This window comes from Diadema antillarum, unplaced genomic scaffold, assembly GCF_040938485.1.
Source record: "Diadema antillarum isolate AM-2024a unplaced genomic scaffold, OU_Dant_1.0 scf00000183, whole genome shotgun sequence".
Classification (NCBI taxonomy): Eukaryota; Metazoa; Echinodermata; class Echinoidea; order Diadematoida; family Diadematidae; genus Diadema; species Diadema antillarum.
The window spans coordinates 1391926-1413594 of record NW_027271072.1 but is presented as its reverse complement, the minus strand read 5'-3'; the positions used below and the strand labels follow the sequence as shown (position 1 = coordinate 1413594).

The window sequence follows — 21669 nt, the reverse complement described above, 5'->3', positions numbered from 1 at the left end:
CTTCTGCTTGCCTTCCCTTTTGCTGAGATACTTGTGATGATGGATGTCCAAACAACGCTGAAAAAGATGTGTTGTGTACAGTTTAAATGTGTATCAGGGCAATTACCCCCCAAGGGCAATTACCCCCCGGCTAATTACTGGTTAGTGATAAGGTTAGAGTAAAGATTTGGGTTAGGGTTAGGTTTTAGGGTTGGAGTTTGGGTTAGGGTTAGGATAATGTTCAGGATTAGGATTAGGGTTAGGGTCAGGGGAAGGGTCCAGGGGAATTGCCCAGGGAGTAATTGCCCTATTGACCCTTTGAATGACATTCAAGTTCAGCCAGTCCCTGATATTCAAGTATATCCAGAAAACAAAAATGACAGAACTATACATATACATGTTACAAATGCTTCTTTCAATGTGGAAGCACAAAATGAACCAAACCTCATTATTTTCCTCATCCACCTTGACGTTGGCATCAAGATAGTTCTGCATGGCAACAGTCAGCTGCTCATCAAAATCGTCTGTGGACAAAACCTGGAAGAGACAACATCAAGGGCCAAGCATTATAGATCAGTGATGATATGAAGACTGACAAGTGAGAGAGAGAGAGAGGATGAAAAGTATTCCTATCTAGCCACAAAACCATGTGATCTTGCAACAGATTTTTAGAATAAACGGTACTTACTTTTGTTGTTCAATATCAACAATTTCTTCATGAAAACTGATGTGTTTCTGAAACAATGTGTCATTATTATCATCTTTGCATTGTTTGAATATCTCCATCTCTCCATCTATGATAGCAATGACCAGTAACAACAATGTCATTATGATACAGAATAATACTTCACACAATCCTTGATTACTTGAAATTGTTAATTTTCATGGTGTACCAACAGGACCTTTCTACAGATGACAGGATCCTCAACATGGGTGTGGCATTATTGCAAGGTACTAGCAAGATGTGCAGCCACAAAAGTTGTCTTTGCCTACAGGAGAATATCCTTCTGGTATGCTTCAGTAGCAATAAGAGCAGAAGGTAGTTCTCTGGAGCATCTAAAGTAGTCATATCTCTAGAAGTTCAGAGGCTGAGAATCTCAGTCATTTTCCAGTTCCAAGACTCTGTGTACTATACTTACTAACAGCCTCAATAGCTCACACTCTACAAGACTAAATTTACTCTGGTTGTAATAAAACAAGACCTTCACAAATAGAAGACTGCATGTGTCATGAATATCAACTACTCATTTCATTAAAACTATCATTGGCTATCTGGCAGATACTTGGTAGTCTTGTGGTTATGGCGCCTGTTTAACAGTCAGGAGGATGTGCGTTCCAATCCAACCTGAGTATGCATGCCCATAATTTTTATCATGGCTATTACTCTAAACACTGAAAAAGTGGCATACACTATACTTAAAGGACAAGTTCACCTTCATAAACATAAGGATTGAGAAAATGCAACAATATTAGTATAACACATCAGTGAAAGTTTGAGGAAAATTGGACAATCGATGCAAAAGTTATGAATTTTTTAAATTTTTGTGTTGGAACCGCTGGATGAGGAGACTACTACAGCTTGTGAGTCATATGCGTACAACAGTATAAAGAAAATGTTAAAGAAAATTCAACATATTTTCACTTTTTCGCATAATAAAAGAGCACTTGACTTGCCTCTTTCTAAAGGCAGGGGGAATAATATTACCCATAACATTTGTCGGTAACGAGTCAGGGGAATGTGTACTTTTTTTTCAAAAGATGGAATTTTGTGAAATTCTCTTTATATTTTCCTTATATTGTTGTACGCATGTGACATCTAAGTTATTCACACACTGCAGTAGTCTTCTCATCCAGCGGGTACTGCACAAAAACTTCAAAAAATCATAACTTTTGAACGGATTGTCCAATTTTCCTCAAACTTTCACTGATGTGTTCTACTAATATTGCTACATTCTCCCAATCCTTATGTTTATGAAGGTGAACTTGTCCTTTAAATTGAAGAAGGATAACTTGTCAATCACTTGCACTCATTTCTTCTTCAAATAAGTGGCAAGAACTCAGAAGTATAGTCTAAAAACAGCAACCAGTAAGGAAGTACGAGTCTACAGGTTGAATTCCACAACTCACTCTGAGTCTTGGGGATGACAATGAACCATTGCAGGAGACGAAGGTCACTCGGGGGTCGGGTGCTGGGACGTACTTTAACCAGGGGTCATCATCCCCAAGGGCTGGAGGGAAAAGGAAGTCAGGGCTGTTTTCATATATTCTTTTGACTCTCTCTAACCATTCTGGAACATTCTATTGTTTGTCATGACAAAGTAAATATGTCTGTATAATATCTTTAAGACTCCATCTGTATCCTTATTTGAACCTTCAGATGAAGGGTCAGCCTTTACAGGTGGCTTGTGAAGGGAAGACATTTTCCTGTGCAAGAATTTAATGCCTGTATTGAAGAAAACATCACTTATGTGATCAACATTTTACTGCAAAGGCACATACACACACTCACAAAAAAAAAAACAATCTCTGTACCAAGGTGAAAAAACCAACAAACAACCAATTATAATCATCCAAAGGAACAATGAAGAAAGACTGATAATCTGTGTCTCGTAAATTGTGATGGACAGCATGAATTCTGCTCTAAGAATTTTTTCCCTTTGATAGAAAATCATGTTTAATACCCTTAATTTTCTTCTTCTTCTACTACCTCTTCTTCCTTTTGGGGCTATAATTCTGAAGTATTTGGTCACCTTTTGCCTAGGTTTTTATCTAATAATTAAAATGGGTCACACAAGTTAATGAAAAGACTGATGTCTGCTTCAATTCAGTAGATGATGAGAAAAGCTGTCTTGGAAACCTATTTGAATCCATAAAGTGTATCAGACACAAAATCTTTGGGGGAAACTTTCTGCAAAACTTGCATCTTCTATAAGTCCACTAACTATGACAATGTGCTGTTTAACGTGATAACATGTTACATCATGTCACTATGTCACTATCACAAAACATACTGTACACAATGATGAATCCTACATTCTGTCAAAATGCGATATTCTCTTGAAGTATTCCAGTGACATGAACTCAGACATACCATGAAGTCTATGTTGCAAGATCTCTCCATAGACTAAAGGCACAGGTAGGTTCGCTCGCAAAATGGTAAAGTGTAGGTCAAATGCACTGCGTGAAGTAGGAAAAAAGACATTTGGACACAGAGATTTAAGCAAAGGGACAGAGAGAACAAGATAGATACGACAAAATGATGAATACATGACATTACGCAAGCATTTCAGCATACCTGTAATCTTGAAATGCACATAACTCTCTGAAGTCATTGTGCACCTAGTAACTCACATCTAGTGATGACTGCATTCTGGCATATCCTACATTTATACAGAAAAAATGCACTTATATGATATTCATGTCATCTCACTGAAGTCAGTGTTGAGAGCGAGAAAGTTTCTTTGAAAGGATGGTGAAAGAACACAAAATGGCACATTCACCTCATGCCTGCAATTTCATTGCCAGTACCACAAATTACAATGTAAACATGCATGAATAGAAGCATCGCACTGGTTTATGCCAGATGAGGAGGGGATTTGTTACAAAGTGAGCATGCTACAATCAACTGACCTGACCACCCCCATTTGGCCAACTTTGTACGCTCTGCTAGACAGGTAGACCAATTGGGCTGTGACACTTCCACTGTTGATTCCAGGTGGTGACAGCATCATACCCGAGGGGCTGGTGATACCCCTCCCTAGGGAGGAGTGACGAGTTGGTCCCATCGAGAAGTTGTTCCCCTGCATAAAGATAATTCCAATGAGAGACAGTTGTCTAACAATCAATCATCAAAGTTTGTATCATAAGAATAATAGTATGGGTGGGCATTTACAGTGTTCCATTTCTACCTCTGTCTAAAGGCACATGGAAAGTCATCACACAGCAGCTTTGAAAGGAAAGGACTGTGAGTATGACTACTGAAAAACACCAAGTGAGTTTTATATTTTTCATGAGTCACATACTGGTTGGGTAATGGGTATAAAAACTCATTGTTAATCTCTGTTGTTTGTTTGCTGGATATTTCTGGCATTTTTCAAATCAGAGCATGGTAATAGATGAGCAAATTCACCATAAATATAAAATGTCTAATTAGAAACTGCTCTTTCATTATGCCAGAAAAGTGGAAATATGTTGAATTGTCTTTATATTTTCTTTATACTGTTGTCCATACTAATGTCATGAAGTTTAGTAGTCTCCTTATCCAGTCATGATGGCACCAAAACTTAAAAAATTATTAACATTTGAATCAATTGCCTGATTTCCATCAAACTGTCACTGATGTGTTCTACAAATATTTTGCTGCTGTCACTCAATCCATATTCATATTTGGGCTTTGATTTCTTTGATGAGTTAATGGAAATTGTTTCTTGCGTTCTGACCTGCTGTGTTGCGTGGTGCAAGGCTGCATGGGTCAACATCAGGTTGAGGAGGTTAGCAAAAAAGCACAGCCTGTCCTCGTTGCTCTGCAGCAGGTCCAAGTCTACATGCATCAGCTCTCTCGTCGACATGAAGATGTCCCAGTACTCCGGGGCGGCCGCAGCTGCCGCAGCGCCACTGAGGTCAAGGGTCGCACTCAGTCCCTCACCGCTTGCATGTCCTGAACAACATGCACAGGATCACGATAGGGGAAAGTACATTCGTTTCATAGGGATTTGGTACTTTGAGACTTGTGTATGCATGTATGCATGGTGTTTTTCTTTTCTTTTCTTTTCTTTTTTTTTTGCAGACTTTAGGTTGAAAGGGGGTAGTCACTAGTTGTAAATCCTTTGGCACACGTTGCAAAGAAGTATAGCCATTGTGGCTCAAAAGGGGACGTCATCAGGAATATTTTCACACATCAGAGCAGTCTACTCAGAGTCACAATGTCACAAATCACGTGTGAATAATACACTGGATCTGCCCATATTTAGGCTTGTATCTTAATACGCATATGGAGTCACTCATTTAATCATTTCCGGCCAGAACTATCATTAATCAAGTTTTTATTTCAAATGTCAAAGTCTTTAAATGTACTGACCTTGCTATGTGTACTAAATTTCAACATGTTTACAAGAAGATGAGAAAAACCACAGGATTGACCTGAATGTGTAATGAACTCTTCCCAATTTACATTTAGGTTTACTCTTGATACTACAACATTGTTATGTTTCTTTTTTTATTTTCTTTTTGCCCAAAACTTGATTGAGTTTATTCTGGGCCACCATGGATTTCACTCACTTGTCATGAGCGCCACCATCTTGTCGAGGAGCTCCGTCACCACGGCAATGGGCGTCCGGACGGGGTGGGGCCACTCTCCAGACACACCCAGCTCATTCAGCACCAAGACATGGCTCCCACGGGCACTTCCCGCTGCCTCTTTGGGCGGGGGAAGCGTTGCTGGGTGGGGCAGCATGGGAATGGTCCGGCAACAACTTTGGATGATGATCTGCACCAGATTGAGTTTCAGCTCATCTGCCACGCCCTCCAACCTGAACATTGAGAGACGAACACGTAAATCACCCGAAACTTATAAAAGAAAAGACAAGCTCTTCCAACACCTACGTAAAGTTTGACTTTAATGAACAGAGTTCAATCAGACAAAAAAAAAGTAGAAGTTTCATCAAAGTTGTTCATTAAATAAGACAGTTACAGAATGTAAAATTTGTATATTTTCATCAAGTACTGATACTGCTCCCAAGTACATATGCCCTGTGAGCATCTATAACAAACATACAAACTAAGAAAGATATACCTAGCACGGACTGAGCAGTCTGTGATAAGTGTTTGGCCAATAATGTATTTCATTATCATGTGCAGCACTCTCCCTTGATCATATATAACCAAGAACAGAACTAGTCCAGGGGCCATCTACATTATACTTGAGTACACGCAGACACACAGACAGGCAAACACATCAAAGTATGATGCTATCAATCTGACCAAACTCAATTACCCTAGGGATGAATGCTGCATTCAGCTTTTCTCTTTCACTAGCAAGCTTTAGATCTGTGCCACTAACGGTTATGACACGCCTCCCTCAAGGTTTGGACAATGGGAACAACTGTCTCGTGCATGTTCAGAACACTCTTTTTGCCTACTAGCCACATTGTAGGATTAGCCTCATAGATCTAAAAGCTCGCTATCATCACCACGAAGGGCAACATCCCCTCCTTCATGGACAACCACAGGTTAACCTTGTTACTACCATCCATGATCAGTCTTTATGTGTAATGTCGATGGCACCTAGGCGTTGGAAGTGATGAGAGGGGTTAAACGCCACCCACCTAACTGGAGGGATATGGCTGGAGAACATGAGCCTCCCCATCAGCGTGCAGAGGCTCTCGGCCAGGATGCTGAATGGATTCTGGCACTGGTCCTTCTCGACTCCCAGCTGCCGCTCACTCCCTGTTCCAGCACACAGCAGACAGATGGACAGATGGACAATTAACAGACAGGCAGATAGGCAGATAGACAGACAGACAGACAGACAGACGAATTGATTATGATTTACCTGATCCAGCTCCATGCCACCTTGGGGATTTTTTAATCATTATCCTCCTTAACTCACACAACTTAATATGCATTCATATGACATGAAAAGAGCAGCACTCTTTTGCGGTATCCTCAAGTATCTAAATTTTTCCTAGCCTGCTCCCTCCCTGAAGCCAAAACTAAACAAATAAAAAAGCCAGAGAAACACAAAGTACAGTGTATAGTAACAACTCAATTAATATGATAGCTTACATTGTTCTGCCATTTTAAGAGAAAACGTTGCAGGCAAAAACTAAATATAGTCAATTCCAATCAAACTTCTGAGCAAAATGTACTAAACAGAAAATCTGTGCTTGATCCTTCTGCACTATCTTTCCACAGCATTCTCTCTTGCAAACTTGCATGACATTTCACAAACGGTAACATTTTGACTGTTATGCAGTTGACAGTCATCACATGATCACCACAGAAAATCAATGGTCCTTCATTTACATCAGCAGGGGTACATCGCTCTCAACATTTGACCATGAGGATTGGCCTACAACCCCTTTGCATGACTGACATATTTCCTCAGTTATTCCTATCCTTTATACCACCTAAAATTAATCAAAATAAAATCCTGTACCTGGCTGCCAGTCCCTTGCATCAACAGCCAGTGAGGCCAGGACACTGAGGTGGTTGTAGACAGTCAGGAGATAGTTGGCGGGGTTGATCGCCTGCTCGGCCTTTCCCGCAGATGTGAGCTTGGGAAACGCCATCATGAAACTGGGCAACACATTCCTGTCCAGCGCCCTCAGGAGCTGCTGCACTGCACGGCGGATTTCCGACACCTTCTGGCGGGACTTCTCGGGCGTCTCGCTTCCCGACGAGCCCCGGGGGCCACGCTTGGGGCTGCTGGTGGATGGCGGGGAGAAGTCTGACAGACCCGAGTCAATGTCGGCATGGAATGAGTGAAGGGCAGAGGACAGGAGCTGGATCCCTTGGCGGACTTCCAGGACAAAGTTGACGTGAGAACGAAGAGTTGATGGGTCTAAGGGAGAGATGGCCATAGTGAGAGCCTGTAGGGCAGAGCGCTGGAAGTACTCCAGCACGTTGGGTCGAATGAGAGCGGTTGCGGTGGAGGAGATCGGGTTGATCAGGTTGTGCATCTGGCACATGAATGCCTTCACACCGAGCAGGGTCTCCGTGGGACAACCCGCCTTGGGGCTTGATACATACTGCGAGGGACTGGTCACCACAACGTCAGGAGTGCTGGGAGATGGAGCGAGCAGGCCAGACTGAAGCCGGCTGACGACCATGTCCAGAAGCTCGGTGCACGTCTTCCACGAGTGGCATCCCGTGCACGCCAGATCAAACACAACCATGGCGATCACATTCACATTCTGGAGCTGCTGCCACAGCAATACATTGCCGCCACTTTGGCCGGGGCTACTGCTGTTCGTGTTGCTGCCGCTTGCTGGCTGGGGCATGGGCAAGATGGGCAATGTTGCATGCATCAGGAGTTCGTCGATGATCTCGGTCATCGAAAAAGATGCGATGCCTGCAGCAGCCATGGAAGCGATGCCCCCGAGCCCACTCGTAAGTCTAGGAGTCTGTGTCTGAGGGCCAGACACCATGCTAGTACTGTCCACGGACTCGAGTCTCTTCACCGCTCTCTGCCAGTGGGATGCAAAATGCACCTCCGCCACTTCTTGCTTGTTTTCCATATCAAATATCTTGATAACCTGATTACACATAATGATGCGAGAAAAAAGACAGAAAACTAAAAAGTAGGAAAGTTTATATAACACTGCGTTTTCTGAGTCAATATTCATCCAACATGACAAATTCTGTGACTGTTATCACACTCATTATCACATAGGCATTATATGAATTATGATGCTAATAATGAGTATCACAACATAACGCAAGTATGAAATATGGGGAAAGTATATTTACTGATGCCTTGCACAGCATCTCTTTAATTTCCCAACAGTCAAGTAAACAACAGGGCTGTCATGTCTGAACATGCCATCCAAAATATCTCTATTGTGAAAAGGTCAATGTTTCACAGCTAAAGTTACTTGGCAACTGCAACCCCCACCCTTTACTCTGTAATCATTGCAAAACTGTTACAAGTCTAAATTACTTTGCTGTGCACGATACGCTTTCTTTTTCGTGAATTCAGGTCAGGAAATTTGGTGAAGTTCTGTGTGCAGGCAAATAAAAGACTTGTGACGCTATGATATTATTATCATCTTATCTGATTTGCATATGAGATGTGACTGACATCACAGTTCTAGGAAAATGCGTGAAATCTTAATATTCCATCACTTTTATGTCTGATTTCAATGGTACTCTCATCTGTCTGTTAAAATCATCGGACTCTTTTTACATGGACATCACCTTGGCCATAGGGTGGATTTTCACACTAAAGTGGACTGCAGATGATAGAGGCAACATATTACAGTTTTTTGTTGATAATACCCACAATGCTCAAATGCACTTGCTGCATGAAATTCTTTTGCTTCATGCTTTAGTGGACTGCAGATGATAGAGGCAACATGTTATCATTTTTTGCCAATAAATACTTACAATTCTCACCTGCCCTCCCTGCAGGAATTTTTTTTTTCTCGCTGAAGTGGACTGCTGATGAAAGCGGCAACCTGTCACATTCTCATTCTTTCTGCTTAAAATCACTACAAGAAACTACAATTCTTACCTGCCCTGCCTGCGTGAAATTCTCTCGCCTGAGGCACATCCTGAGCAGCGTGTCCTCCGACGCCAGCATCTGAGCCACAATGCCGCAGTCGCGACGCGGTCTCGGCGCGGAGGTGTCCGCCCGGCATGACGATCTCCTCTTCTTCCTCCGCCGCTTCTCGCTGCCGCTGAGTCCATTGCCGTCGGTGGTTCCTGCAAGTTTGCGCACAAGATGATGTTTCACATCTGTTTTCAAACACAGCAAACAGTCCCACTGTGGTAGTGCAGTGATGGCATGAAATTCTCTCATACAGACAAAATTAGTCCTACCCATGATATGAGAATGAACAGTCTAAATATTGATCAGTTTCAATAGGTAAATGGGGTAACATTGTCACACAATGCCTAAGGCATTGTTTTAACAATGTTTCAAGTTTGAGCTGCCTGGTTCTACAAGCTGACAATGTCTCTAGTATTCTGTAAAGGTGAAGCTCACATGAAGAAGAAGAAGGGGGAAAAAAAAAAGGAGACCCAAGGGTCTCACTCTCACCCGAGTATCGCAAGTTCAACTTCCACGTATTTTTGCAAACTACTACCCAAGAAGAACATAGCAAACTCGGGAAGCTTTGGGGTACCCCCAGGAGGGTATGGTATTCATTTGTACATATTCTATCCATTGGCAATAATACCTGCCAAGTTTGCAGAAAATCTGACCATGCATTTTCAAAAATAAGCTCAAAATGTGAAAATTGGCCCCAATTTGGTCCCAGCCACAAGAAGGGCCACTCCTGGATCTGCCACAAACAAACTTGACAGTACACTCACTATTAAAAGTACATTGTATTCACACAGAGCACTTCTGGCTCATAGAACAAGAGTTTTTAAAGATTCTCTGATTTGAGAGGCTTTCAGCTCCTAAGGGTCCATGACCACACACTCTCATGAGGAAAATGAAAAGTGCAAATCCTGATCCGCCGTGAACATACTAGAGACTACAGTCACCTATGTACTTACTCATAGCACCAACTAAGCTCTATCATTTCTGGCTGAAGAGAAGAAGATTCTTAAAGTTTCTTTAATTTTGGGGCCTTTGGGCCAACTGGGGGTTTAATGCCCATTTGAACAAATCAAGATCCTACCACCATAAGGATGTTACCTGCCAACTTTGGTGAAATTCTGTCATTGGATTTTCAAGAAGAAGCTAACAAGAGACCCGCGGGTCACGCGCTCACCCGAGTATCGCAATTTCACCTTCCATGCATTCTTGCAAACTCTTACCTGAGAACATTGGAAACTTTAGGTCTGCATATGGATCCCCCCCCCCCCCTCAACTCGGGGGGGGGGGGGGGGGGGCAGGCAGCCCTGGATCTGCAATTAACAAACTTGGAACTAAAGTCATCAATGTACAAACTCATGGTATTAACTTTGCTTTATCATTTCTGGTTCTAGAGCAGAAGATTTTAAATATTTCTTAATGTGGGGGGCCCTAGGGGCCCCCAAGAGGGACATGGTGCCCATTTGAAGGAATTGAGATTCTATCCCCCTAGGGATGCTACCTGCTAAGTTTGGTCAAATTTATCATGAGCTTTTCAAGAAGAAGATGAACATGTACAATTCAGGCTCCATTACAACTGTAGGACTTCTCCCCATTCCTCTCCTGGGTCCCAAGGGGGGGGGGGGGCACCCCTGATTCCGCCAACCCCATGAGCAAACTTGAAACTACAGTCATCAATGTACTAACTCATAGTATCATCTAAGCTCTATCACTTCTGGTTCTAGAGAAGATTTTTAAAGTTTCCTTAATTTTAGGGGGTTTGGGCCCCCTAGGGACCCCCCAGGTGGGCCATGGTGCCCATTTGAACAAATTGAGATCCTATCCCCCTAGGGATGCTACCTACCAAGTTTGGTGAAAATCGGACACGGCGATCTCAAAGTGAAGATGAAAATGTTCAATTTAGGCCCTATTAGGACCCCTTCCCACCCCCCTCCCCTGGGTCCCAAGGGGGGCACCCCTGATTCCCCCATCAACAAACTTGAAACTACAGTCATCAATGTACTTACTCATAGTATCAATTAAGCCCTATCACTTCTGGTTCTAGAGAAGAAGATTTTTAAAGATTCCTTAATTTTATGGTGTTTGGGCCCCCCTGGGCCCCCCCAGGTGGGCCATGGTGCCCATTTGAACAAATTGAGATCCTATCCCCCTAGGGATGTTACCTGCCAAGTTTGGTGAAAATCGGTCATGGGGTTCTCAAGAAGAAGATGAAAATGTAAAAAGTTTACGCACGATGGACGACGGACGACGCACGACGGACGACGCACGACGCACGACGCACGCCGGACGAAGAGCGATCGCAATAGCTCACTTGAGCCTTCGGCTCAGGTGAGCTAAAAATGCAAAAAGCTTACGCACAACGCATGCCGGATGCTGGGACAATGAATGACCACATTAGCTCACTTGAGTTCACTTGAGCCTTTGGCTCAGGTGAGCTTAAAATGGAAGAGGATGATTGAAAATGAAACCTGGAAAGGTTTGAGTGAAGATCTGTAAGTAACTGAATTTGTCATACTCAGTTTTTCCCACAGACTTAGAAATGTTAGAGTATCTCATTTCATTAATGGGTTGTCCTTTCAGGATGATGCTGGTAACAGCAACAGCATCACTTTCCCAAATTTTGCATTCTTGAGTGTTTTGTCATCAATTCTATCATCGGCAGCTCAGTTGACAAAGTCTGACAATGTTTTCCAATTGAGCTACCATCTTATTCAGCAGTTACAAAGAGTATATGATAAATAAACATGTGTCCATGTATGTGAATACAGTTTCACATATACATTTACTAGTACACTGGGGAAAATACTATTGGTGTCAAGATGAAAGGACCATGGGTATGGGAATATTTAGAGTTGGAATGTTATCACAGCTTGTATATACACCAGGTGTTGGATACACTGAGAGATTTGTGGTGTTTCGAAGCTTATGATTTCTACTGGACTACTTTCACTGTTGCAAAAGTGCTCTCCACTAACAAATTTATATGTTTTGGCACAAAATCAAGGGTAAGCGATATCACAAGGGACTTGGCACTTTGCATACAATCTACAATTGCACCATGTTGGATACACTGAGAAATTTGTGGTGTTTCGAAGCTTTCAATATCTATTGAACTACTTTCACTGTTGCACAGGTGCTCTCCCAGTGACAAATTTACATGTTTCAGCACAAATTCATGGGTAAGCAATATCACAATAGACTTGGGTGTACACAATATACAATTGCACCGTGTTGATGGTGATACTTTCACTGTAGAAGATTTGAAATGAGTGATACAACCAAAGCAACAATAAATAGTACAGATGACTTTTTCACAAAATATTCAAAAAAGAAAATGATAATAAATAAAAATAATAAAATACGAGGCACAGATGGGAAGAAGAACTGAAGTGCTGGAAAAGCTTCACAATATCAACTTTTCATCTGAGAGTATTCAGTCACCACACTCTTTAAATCCTTGACCCTAGACTACACAAGACTTACACTGACAAGTAAATTTGTTCGATGTATGGTAATGAACTGAAGTTCCAGTGACGGACAGTTTCCAATTGACGACAACTCTTTTTTCTTTTTTAGAAACATGCTTTTGAACTCTGAAAGATATTTAGAATCACTGAAAAGTTGCAAGAATGGCACTTGCTATGGAGACAGCAATGAAACAACACAGTACTTTCGAATATTTGGGCTGTTGCCATGGTAACTGCATTCATTGCACCTAACAAAGAACCGGAGCATCTTCACAATATGGGTCGATGGACTTTTGGGGGTACCAGACAGGCACAAAATCAAGCCCTAGACGTGGGGCCCCGGGGGCATGGCCCGCAGGGCATGGCCCAGGGGCGGGGCTAACCTGCTGAGGTGGGCTCTGCACTGAGGTGTGAATGTGAGCGTGCTGAGTGGTTGCCACTCCCTGCTTCGGAGCTACTCCAACCTACAAAGGACATACGTGGGCAGCAGCGAAAAGAAAAAAAGGTAGGCATAGCAAGACAAGTGGGTAATGCAGGGGAAAGATGGATGAAGTTTGTGCATAGGGAGGCATTAGCACACAAATCAGAGTTCAGAAGTGGAGCGAGTGAAATTATGAATGGCATTGCATGGCATGGGATAGAGATATGGATAAATGCATACTTGTGATTTAAGAGTCAAGCATTTTTAGCGTTAGGGATCACCAAAGGAAAACAACGACAACACAAAACGAACAAAAGACAATCATAGCACCACCGATGAAATCAAATTAGTGATGGGAGATCACACACTATGAATACAATGTTGTGAGAAGAAGAAGAAAAAAATCACACATGCAAGGAAGATGATTTTAAATTACATCAGGAATGTTGCACCATTGATTAATTAGGTGAAAAGGGAAAAAAGTGGCACACAATTATTACAAGTAGCACATACAAAAAATAAAATACATGAAGAATTTGGTGCATGGAGTGAAAGACAATCCAGGGAAGTACAAAGGGAAATGGGGAGGATTGGAAGAAATTAGTTTATACACCATTAGACATGAGACTAATTATCATATCTTATGTGTCCTCTTCACAAATTGAAAATTATACAAGGTTCTTCTATATATATATATATATATATATATATATATATATATATATATATATATATATATATATATATATAAAAGAAATACAGAGACTTAAGTTTTAATGATTATATTTATTTGCACATACAGCTGTGATTTTTATTTTCTGCCACTAGTAAAACTGAGATCTACATGAATATTCTGAATGCTGGAGTTAGCAATGATTCGTTGGTGCTTTTATGGTTGTTTCTATGTCAAGGTAACTACTTCCAGAAAGTGAGGTTTAACTCTCTGCATGGCTTTGAATAGGAGCAAAATAATTACTGTTTAATGTAATTATTGTAAAAACAATGCAATATTCCACTTAAGATATGTTGCAGTGACATTGAGCAAAAACAATAGCAAAGGTACATCAACAAAAATATCTGCAAACTCAAAATAAAGTCCTTTGAGACAGCAAAGCACTACATAAAGATAGCATGTGTTTATGACTGTACTATTCGCAAACAGATAGAGACCATCTAGGCCTTATTTCTCTCTTACAAGGCTTAACTTAATGCTTTCGAAAGCAAGGTCCAATTACAGCTCTATAGAATTCTCTTTTCCTTTGTCAAATATAACACTTTTTTTTTTAATCCTTTTCTGGTGGTTTTCATATGAGCACTCATTTCCTTACCCTCTTGAAATTTGAGCATGTGCATGGAAGCAAAAAGTTCGCTAAGGCAATCAAAACATTTTAAACAAAAATTACAATTCATATGAAGGTGACTCATGGTGAAATGCTCTGTAATATCTAGAAATCCTAGACATGAATTACAGGACCTATATGACCACAGTGCATAAAGACTCTGCTACATGTACATAAGCTCTACAATAGACTACTGTTTGACTGCAAATCTAAGTAAAATACTGCATAAATCAAGCTAGCAAAGTCTGATATGTATTTTCGTGTAAATTACGAACCCGACGCACTCCGGCTGCGACTCGAACTTTGTCGGGAGGACGTCCTCTTGCGCTTCTTCCTGGTCCTCTCACCGTTGGTCCTGACCTCAAAGAAAGTCTTGAAGACTTCCTCTTCTTCCTCCTCTTCCTCAAGGATGCTGCAATCATCATCACGGAGGTCAGCTTGGCCCTCCTTGGAGGAGGTCTGCTGGCTAGACACAAGCTGGAAGCGCCAACGGGCCTCGTTGATTCTCTTCGACAGCTGGGCGATGCGGCGCGCCAGCTGCGTCTGAGTGACGGAGCTTTCCAAATGGGCTTCTAGCCCGAAGTCTGCCGATTCGTTGCTGGTCGTCCGAGAGGGCGCCCCTGGCCCCAGGAGGCTGAGCTTAACAGCATTGACATCATCCATGCAGTCTTTCAACATGTCCAGGTACACCTGCATGAAACGTCTGCTCGCAAGGAAACCGAACTTGCTCACAAGAGGGAAGTTCTGATGATTTGTGGTCTCTATACCATTCACAGCTTGGCCTCTCCCTTTGCCTAAACCCCTCTCATCCACACTTTGCAAAGCCGGACTGGGATCCGTCAAACTCTGACTGCGCTCCTCACTCGGAGACAGGTGGACTTCCGCTTGGGAGCTGCCCAACGGTCCCAGGCTCAGGGTACGGCGAGTGCTCTTCCTGGCCGAAGTCCTCTTCTCAACGTCCAGCGATGCCGACCGGGAGAAGGTGAACTCGGTGAGGAGGCTGCCCTCCTTGAGGGGGCTCTCCACACTCTCCAGACTGGTGAAGCTGGTGTTGACCCAATCCTCATCCAGGTGGCCCTCCTCCTGGTCACTGTCTGAGGCCACCAGGGCCTCCAGCTCGGGCTGGTAGATGTCCTCGGAGCGGGCGAACAGAAGAGAGAAGAGATCCTCCAGGATCTCCACACGGTAAGTCAGTGGATTGAGCCCTGCCAGTTGCTCCTTTGCGGCTTTTAACCGGTCCACAACAGCCGTCTCCCAGGACTCCCCAACGACTGTCTCCCTTCCTCCTCCATCTCTTTGACAGGTGGAATGCTGGGGCTCATCTGTCGACCCTTCAGCAGCATCCGATGATTTGTTACTGCTGCCGTTTGCCAAACTCTCCTCACTCCCTTCCAGGACTTGAACTGATGGAACAGGTCTCTCTGCATTAGGCACAGAGGTTTCTGTCGCTTTGGCATCATTTGACGGAGGTTGGCAGGCGCTGTACACTACAGCCAACATGACATTTTGTATGATGAGAAAGCTGGTGTAGATGGCACTGTCTCGCTTCTGTTCACACATGCTTTGCTTGAGGGAGGCCTCATCCTCCTCGCTTGCAAATCTCACAGTCTTCTTTTCGCCTCCATTCACAGGAGAGGATTCTGAAAGAGAATGAGATCAAAGTGCCATTTTACTTTCAAATACAGCATAAGTCCTTATTCATCTATATGATATCAACCAGTGAAGTATTGATCATTGGAATATTGTTCATATATGAATATTTACACAAAATCATCAACAGCTTTTAAGCTGAAGTAAAGACACCTTAGTCCATAAGTTTGCTCTCCTGTTAAAACGATACCATAAATCGCTCTCACTCAGAGATCTAAGTGAGATATTGCAGTCTCTGATGTTTCATGTTACATCAAAGGATAAGATTTCAATGGCAAGTATGCTCATCTCACAGCAATCCGCCACTGAAATTATTTGTCATGGGTGCTGCTTCATATACGCCATGCCAAATATCATAAGGGCAGCTATCAATTATAAATGTCTAATTAAGCCTGATACACAAATTCAAAATAAAAAAGAAAACAAACAAAAATCAATCTTTACACCCAAGTAACAAAGCAGAACTCTTTTGTACACAAGCAATATCACAGCCATCACAAAGACAGCAACTTCACGGTCTCTTCATCAAACCACTGAAGGGAATCAGTGAAATTCAAAATGTCACAACTTAGAAACATAATCTTGGTCATAAGTTTACAGATCTGTTGGATGGATTTCTTTGATCCGTGTCAAAAGTAATTTCTTGCTACAGGTTAATTTCTCTTCCTACAAAAAACACCAATGCCATAGACTACTGAGCATCTGCAATGTACTGTAAAAGTGGTTACTTGTGTGTACAGATATTTTTGAAAATAACGAGGTCACAGACATTTTCATGAGATATCGTTTTCACGATTTGATGCCGAGGCCTGCCCATTCACTTTGCCACTTTATGTGACCAAGATATGGCGCAATATTTCTATGTCCTGTTAAATTTGCAGCTTAACAGTCATTTGCGAAATTCAAAAAAAATTAATCCCTCATGAAAATATGTTTTTCCAGTAACTTACCGAGCTGAGGTCGTGATGTGAGAACGTGGAAGACATCTTTGGGATCCAACTTGGACAGGCAAGAAAAATGGTGTAGCAGCTTGAGGACAGAGTGGAAATCAGCTCCTTGAAACAAGGCCATGACTCTAGACTCCAGACCAGCCTCACCACCATACTTTGCTATTAGGGGCCTGTTTAACCAAAAAAAGAAAATTGTTCTTAATTTCTTCCCAAAATGTTAGACTTTAAATGCAAATGGGTCGATTCAGAAAAAGTGCAATACCATATTCTTTAGATCTACAGTGTACACAACTTCCAGTAATTTTTATATTTTCTTTTTCAGATTATTCAGAATTGTGTTATACTTTTACTTTCTAATTCTGTTTTATTTCAGTCCATGTTTCCCTTACTATATCCATGTTTTGTATTTACTTATATCAATATGTATTTTCTCACAGCAATTTCATAATTTATTTCATTAACAATTATTACTTTTATGTATTTTGACACCCTGTGAACATGATAATTTCAGCCCTTGGGCAGCTATTTAATATTGTTTTGTTTATATGAAATTTAAATCATTACTTGAAACTTGAAACTTGAGATGCATTTTGGATACGAAAATGTTGTTGCCAGGTGGATTCACAGAACACAGCGTGTATGCACAAACAGCAGACTGAGATTTATCTTCTGCATTGCAGCAACACATAGTATATTTCACAGGAACAACAAAAAAACAAAAAACAAAAACAAAAAATGCGCATAATTTCATTTACTCTTGTTTTGTCCAAAAGAGTCTGTATAGATATGTGGAACATACCAGCAGTCAAGGAAACTAAAAACACAAGCAATCTTGATTGCACTCACAGCATGTGTTTTCTGTACTGAAGAGATGATACATTCACCATGTACTGATAATTCAGAGACTGTACATATTCTGCTATGCATCAACACAAACAACTTATTTGCTTTTGATACCATGGGGATGGTACGTGTCAGGCACTGTGATATTATTACTTGATAATATTTAAGAACTCTCTCTTGGACATCATCAAAGAATCTCATGTTGCCAAAAAGAGGGAGAAAAATTTGGTGCTTTGCTTGTCAAGAAGGATTGTACCGGGTGCTGTACGATTGTATCACTAAGCTACAACACCATTGTACTACAATGTTTAAACCCAAGCATTGTATGCCAGTATACAAGTTGGGATGGGGGCAGAAAAAAGAAATGCTTAATGGCTTTGCTTGTGAGGCCAGTTAATACATACACACACACACCCACACACACACACACATGCACATGCACATGCACATACACACCTGTGGCTATCAACTCCCTCTATCAAAGCTCTTAGAGTTAATACTTACACTCGCTTTAAGATCCAAACCTGTGTGAATGTATCAACATCAGGGTGGTACCATCAGGTTTACACAAATAATACCTGTTCACAATACCCTCCCTTATCAAGCCTCCTGATAACTTGTTGCCAATATTGGTTCTGGGTACTCTATCTACCAAGTGTCTGACAATTAGAATTGAATCTTTCTTTCACAGCAAAGGAAGCAACACTAACAGACACACAGATCAAACCTTTCAACAATTGCAAGCCCCTTTCAAGATTCCACTTCATGACAAATTATGTGTCTCTATTATGTCATGGACTGTGCAGTATCGTGACAGTGATACTTGTAGTTATACACTTCAGCAACAAAGTAAATAAAACTTGTGAAATGGTGACATTCTATGACAGTATTAGTTTTGTCTGACTGTAATAAAACTGTCATTATTCTGTTTTTGATTCTGATTTTGCTCTTTTTGTCACACTTTTTCATGTATACAGAGTGAAGTTTCTCCATATTTGCTTTGGCTCAAATTTTTACCTGGCCTTGTCCAAGCACCACTGGATGAGTTGCACATCACTGTGAAGCCTCTGGCAAGATTGCTGCAGTAAATCTTCTTCTCTGGGCGATGGCTGATCATTGCAAAACGAATAAATGAATAAAATTTGAATTGAACACATACACATATCCCCAACAAACAAAAATTCAGTGCAGTGCTACCATCATTGACAGACAAAATATCAATGTTTGGATGATCCATTACAGGGTGATCATCATTATTAAATTGAATGGAATTGGATTGATTTGTTTTACATGGCCGCTAGAGAAAACAAAGAATACTTGAAAACAAGCAACCACAGGATGGACAGCTCAGCATCCCCTGGGGAGGGACACATAACTGCTGCAGCCAGGGATTTCTTGATTGATAGTCTGTGGTAAACATGTCACAAAAGCTCCTCGTAATTATCCCCTTCAGAAAACAGAATTCTATGACATGTATATCACCTTTGCATTCTATGAATAGCGAGCTTTAGATCTGGGACGCGAACGCTAAGGACGATGCCAATAGGCTAAAAATGGTGTTCCGCACATGCAAGAGACAGATGTTTTCATTGTTCAACCCTGAAGGTTGTGCCATCTTAGCATCTAAAGCTCGCGACTGACTGCACAGGACTATAACTAAAGGAGTTAGCCTAGTGACAAAAAAAAAGGCTAAAGAAGTAGTTTATCATCAGGGCTGGATACCTCTCCATCTGGCGGTTCTCACATACCTGGTTTCTCCAGAGGACATCCAGGAGACTGTTGGCCGCAGAGCAGCTGTCCACGTGGCTCCACCCCAGGAGCAAGACCAGGGGTTTCAGGGGGGAGAGCTCCTCAGGCCGGAGCAAGGAGCCAAGCTCTGAGTACATCTTCTCTCGGATCAGGATCATGGAGAAATCCTTAGGTGTACACAGAAAAAATAACAATTTGAAAAAATAAAAATAAAACTAAAGAAGAAGAAAGTTCCTAAATTCAGACACAAGGTATTCAAAGGAACATATAATTTTGAGCCTTCCATGTTTTGTTTTGGTTTTTTTTCTGCTGGAATGAAAATATATTACGACACAGATAACAACACTGTCAAGGGATCTGAATCATTTGAGAATGAGATCTTGATATTTGACAATACATCAAAGTCAGACTTGAATGGAACTTGGAGAATCATTGACTGTGTCTTTTACGGCAACATATTGGAACTGGATTTGGCACCCAAGTCACTGAAGCATCTAAAGGCTTTTTTTTACAACCAATTGACAAATTGCCCTTCATTGACATAAACAAGCATCGATTATTCAATGTTTTTAAGTAGTAGACATGATAAACAAATAATAGGCATACATACTCACGTTGGAGTTGCACCAACAATCTTGTGATAACTACTTATTACTGGCATCATATTCACTAGATTACCAAGCTTCTGCCCAACAGCCAGTGCTTTACAGCAGTAGCTGTTGCATTTTACTCAAATTAACTAATTCTTGCATCGAGTTGTTTTTATTGCACCTGAATGACAAATAAATTTATAAAGTTATTACATTTTCCACCTTGATAATATGGACTTTAGAAAAAGTCATTTAAGATTTAAAAAATACAGAGGCAATGTTTATCATCAACACAAAACAAGGAAAGGTCAATATATGTAATCTCTTGCAACTCACCACAATGTTGCCCAGTACGTGGTGACCTTTTTCTATCACCCAATGAATGAGATTACACCAAGCCTCCTCCCTGTCATTCAGACATGACAGCGACAAGAAGATCCGCAGCTCTGGGCACATGTACTGCAGCTGCGGCTTGGACGGGGCAAGGGCTCCCTCAAGAGATTCCCATCTCACTTTCGACTGGACCGACGAGAAGACTTCCTGCAGAGCGTCCGACTCCCGCCCCAGCAATGCTGCCGACAGCGTGGCTTGGCATAGAACCTTGGGGTGCCTCCTTGCAAGTCGCAGCAAATTCGTGAAGGCGTTTTCAACAGAGGTCCGACATGACACCAATATCGAGGGCGGTGGATCAAAGAAGTTGAGCAGATGGTGAATGGATTGCACTTTTTCGTCGACTGCATTACTGTCCGGGGACTGTACAGCCATAGTCCCACATATAGAGTCCAGGGATGTCACACATTCCTGAAGGCAATTGATGTAGAGCTGATACAACAAACAGTTGTTCTCTGCACAGGCAGGTTGGTCCTGAAGGAGGAGATGTTGGATGAGGGTGTGACCCAGCATGGCGTCTTTCGCCAGTGCCGAGGAGATGAGATGTAGGCAAGCCCGAGACAGACGAGGTGGTCGCCATGGTGATCTACTTTGAATGACTGATTTCTGTCCTGTCTTTGGCTGGTGCTGGACTATTTCATAATAGGCATGAATTTCCTGCAGAAAGGAAAAGTATGTTAGCAAAGACAAACATCAAACTAAAATCCTGGCAATTAGACTGATGTATGCAATGTTGTACAGATGCCATGTTTTCAATACAATGAATTACTCAACACACACTTTGTACCAGGTTCACAGCAGTTTTAGATTATTTGTTGAAAACATTTGTGTTTTTGATAAAATGTGAAACATCAAGAATTAAACCACAGTCAACAGAGTTTTATCTGGAAAATATAATATCTGTACTGCAAAGCCATATCAATGGAGGCGAATCTAGGAGGGAATTTAATATTTGCTTACATTTGTACGAGCCATTTGCTTGCATTTGTTAGAGCCATTAGCCTTCTGGACAAGCAGACAAACTG

At 41.7% G+C, this 21669-nt stretch overlaps 1 protein-coding gene across 1 annotated transcript in view; it reads right to left on the bottom strand.

The window, feature by feature from the left end:
• The window catches only part of LOC139723255 (uncharacterized), a 54901-nt gene that overhangs the window by 29438 nt on the left and 3794 nt on the right, over positions 1-21669 (bottom strand). Inside the window, exons 5-19 of the mRNA XM_071634514.1 lie at positions 20591-21301; positions 19664-19831; positions 18933-19024; positions 17073-17242; positions 14748-16112; positions 13095-13175; positions 9212-9402; positions 7136-8234; positions 6303-6423; positions 5257-5507; positions 4419-4636; positions 3610-3779; positions 3071-3156; positions 2107-2207; positions 424-516 (exon numbers count right to left, since the gene is read on the bottom strand). Coding sequence (XP_071490615.1) covers positions 424-516; positions 2107-2207; positions 3071-3156; positions 3610-3779; positions 4419-4636; positions 5257-5507; positions 6303-6423; positions 7136-8234; positions 9212-9402; positions 13095-13175; positions 14748-16112; positions 17073-17242; positions 18933-19024; positions 19664-19831; positions 20591-21301 — 4917 coding nt within the window. The remainder of the gene's footprint in view (positions 1-423; positions 517-2106; positions 2208-3070; positions 3157-3609; positions 3780-4418; positions 4637-5256; positions 5508-6302; positions 6424-7135; positions 8235-9211; positions 9403-13094; positions 13176-14747; positions 16113-17072; positions 17243-18932; positions 19025-19663; positions 19832-20590; positions 21302-21669) is intronic.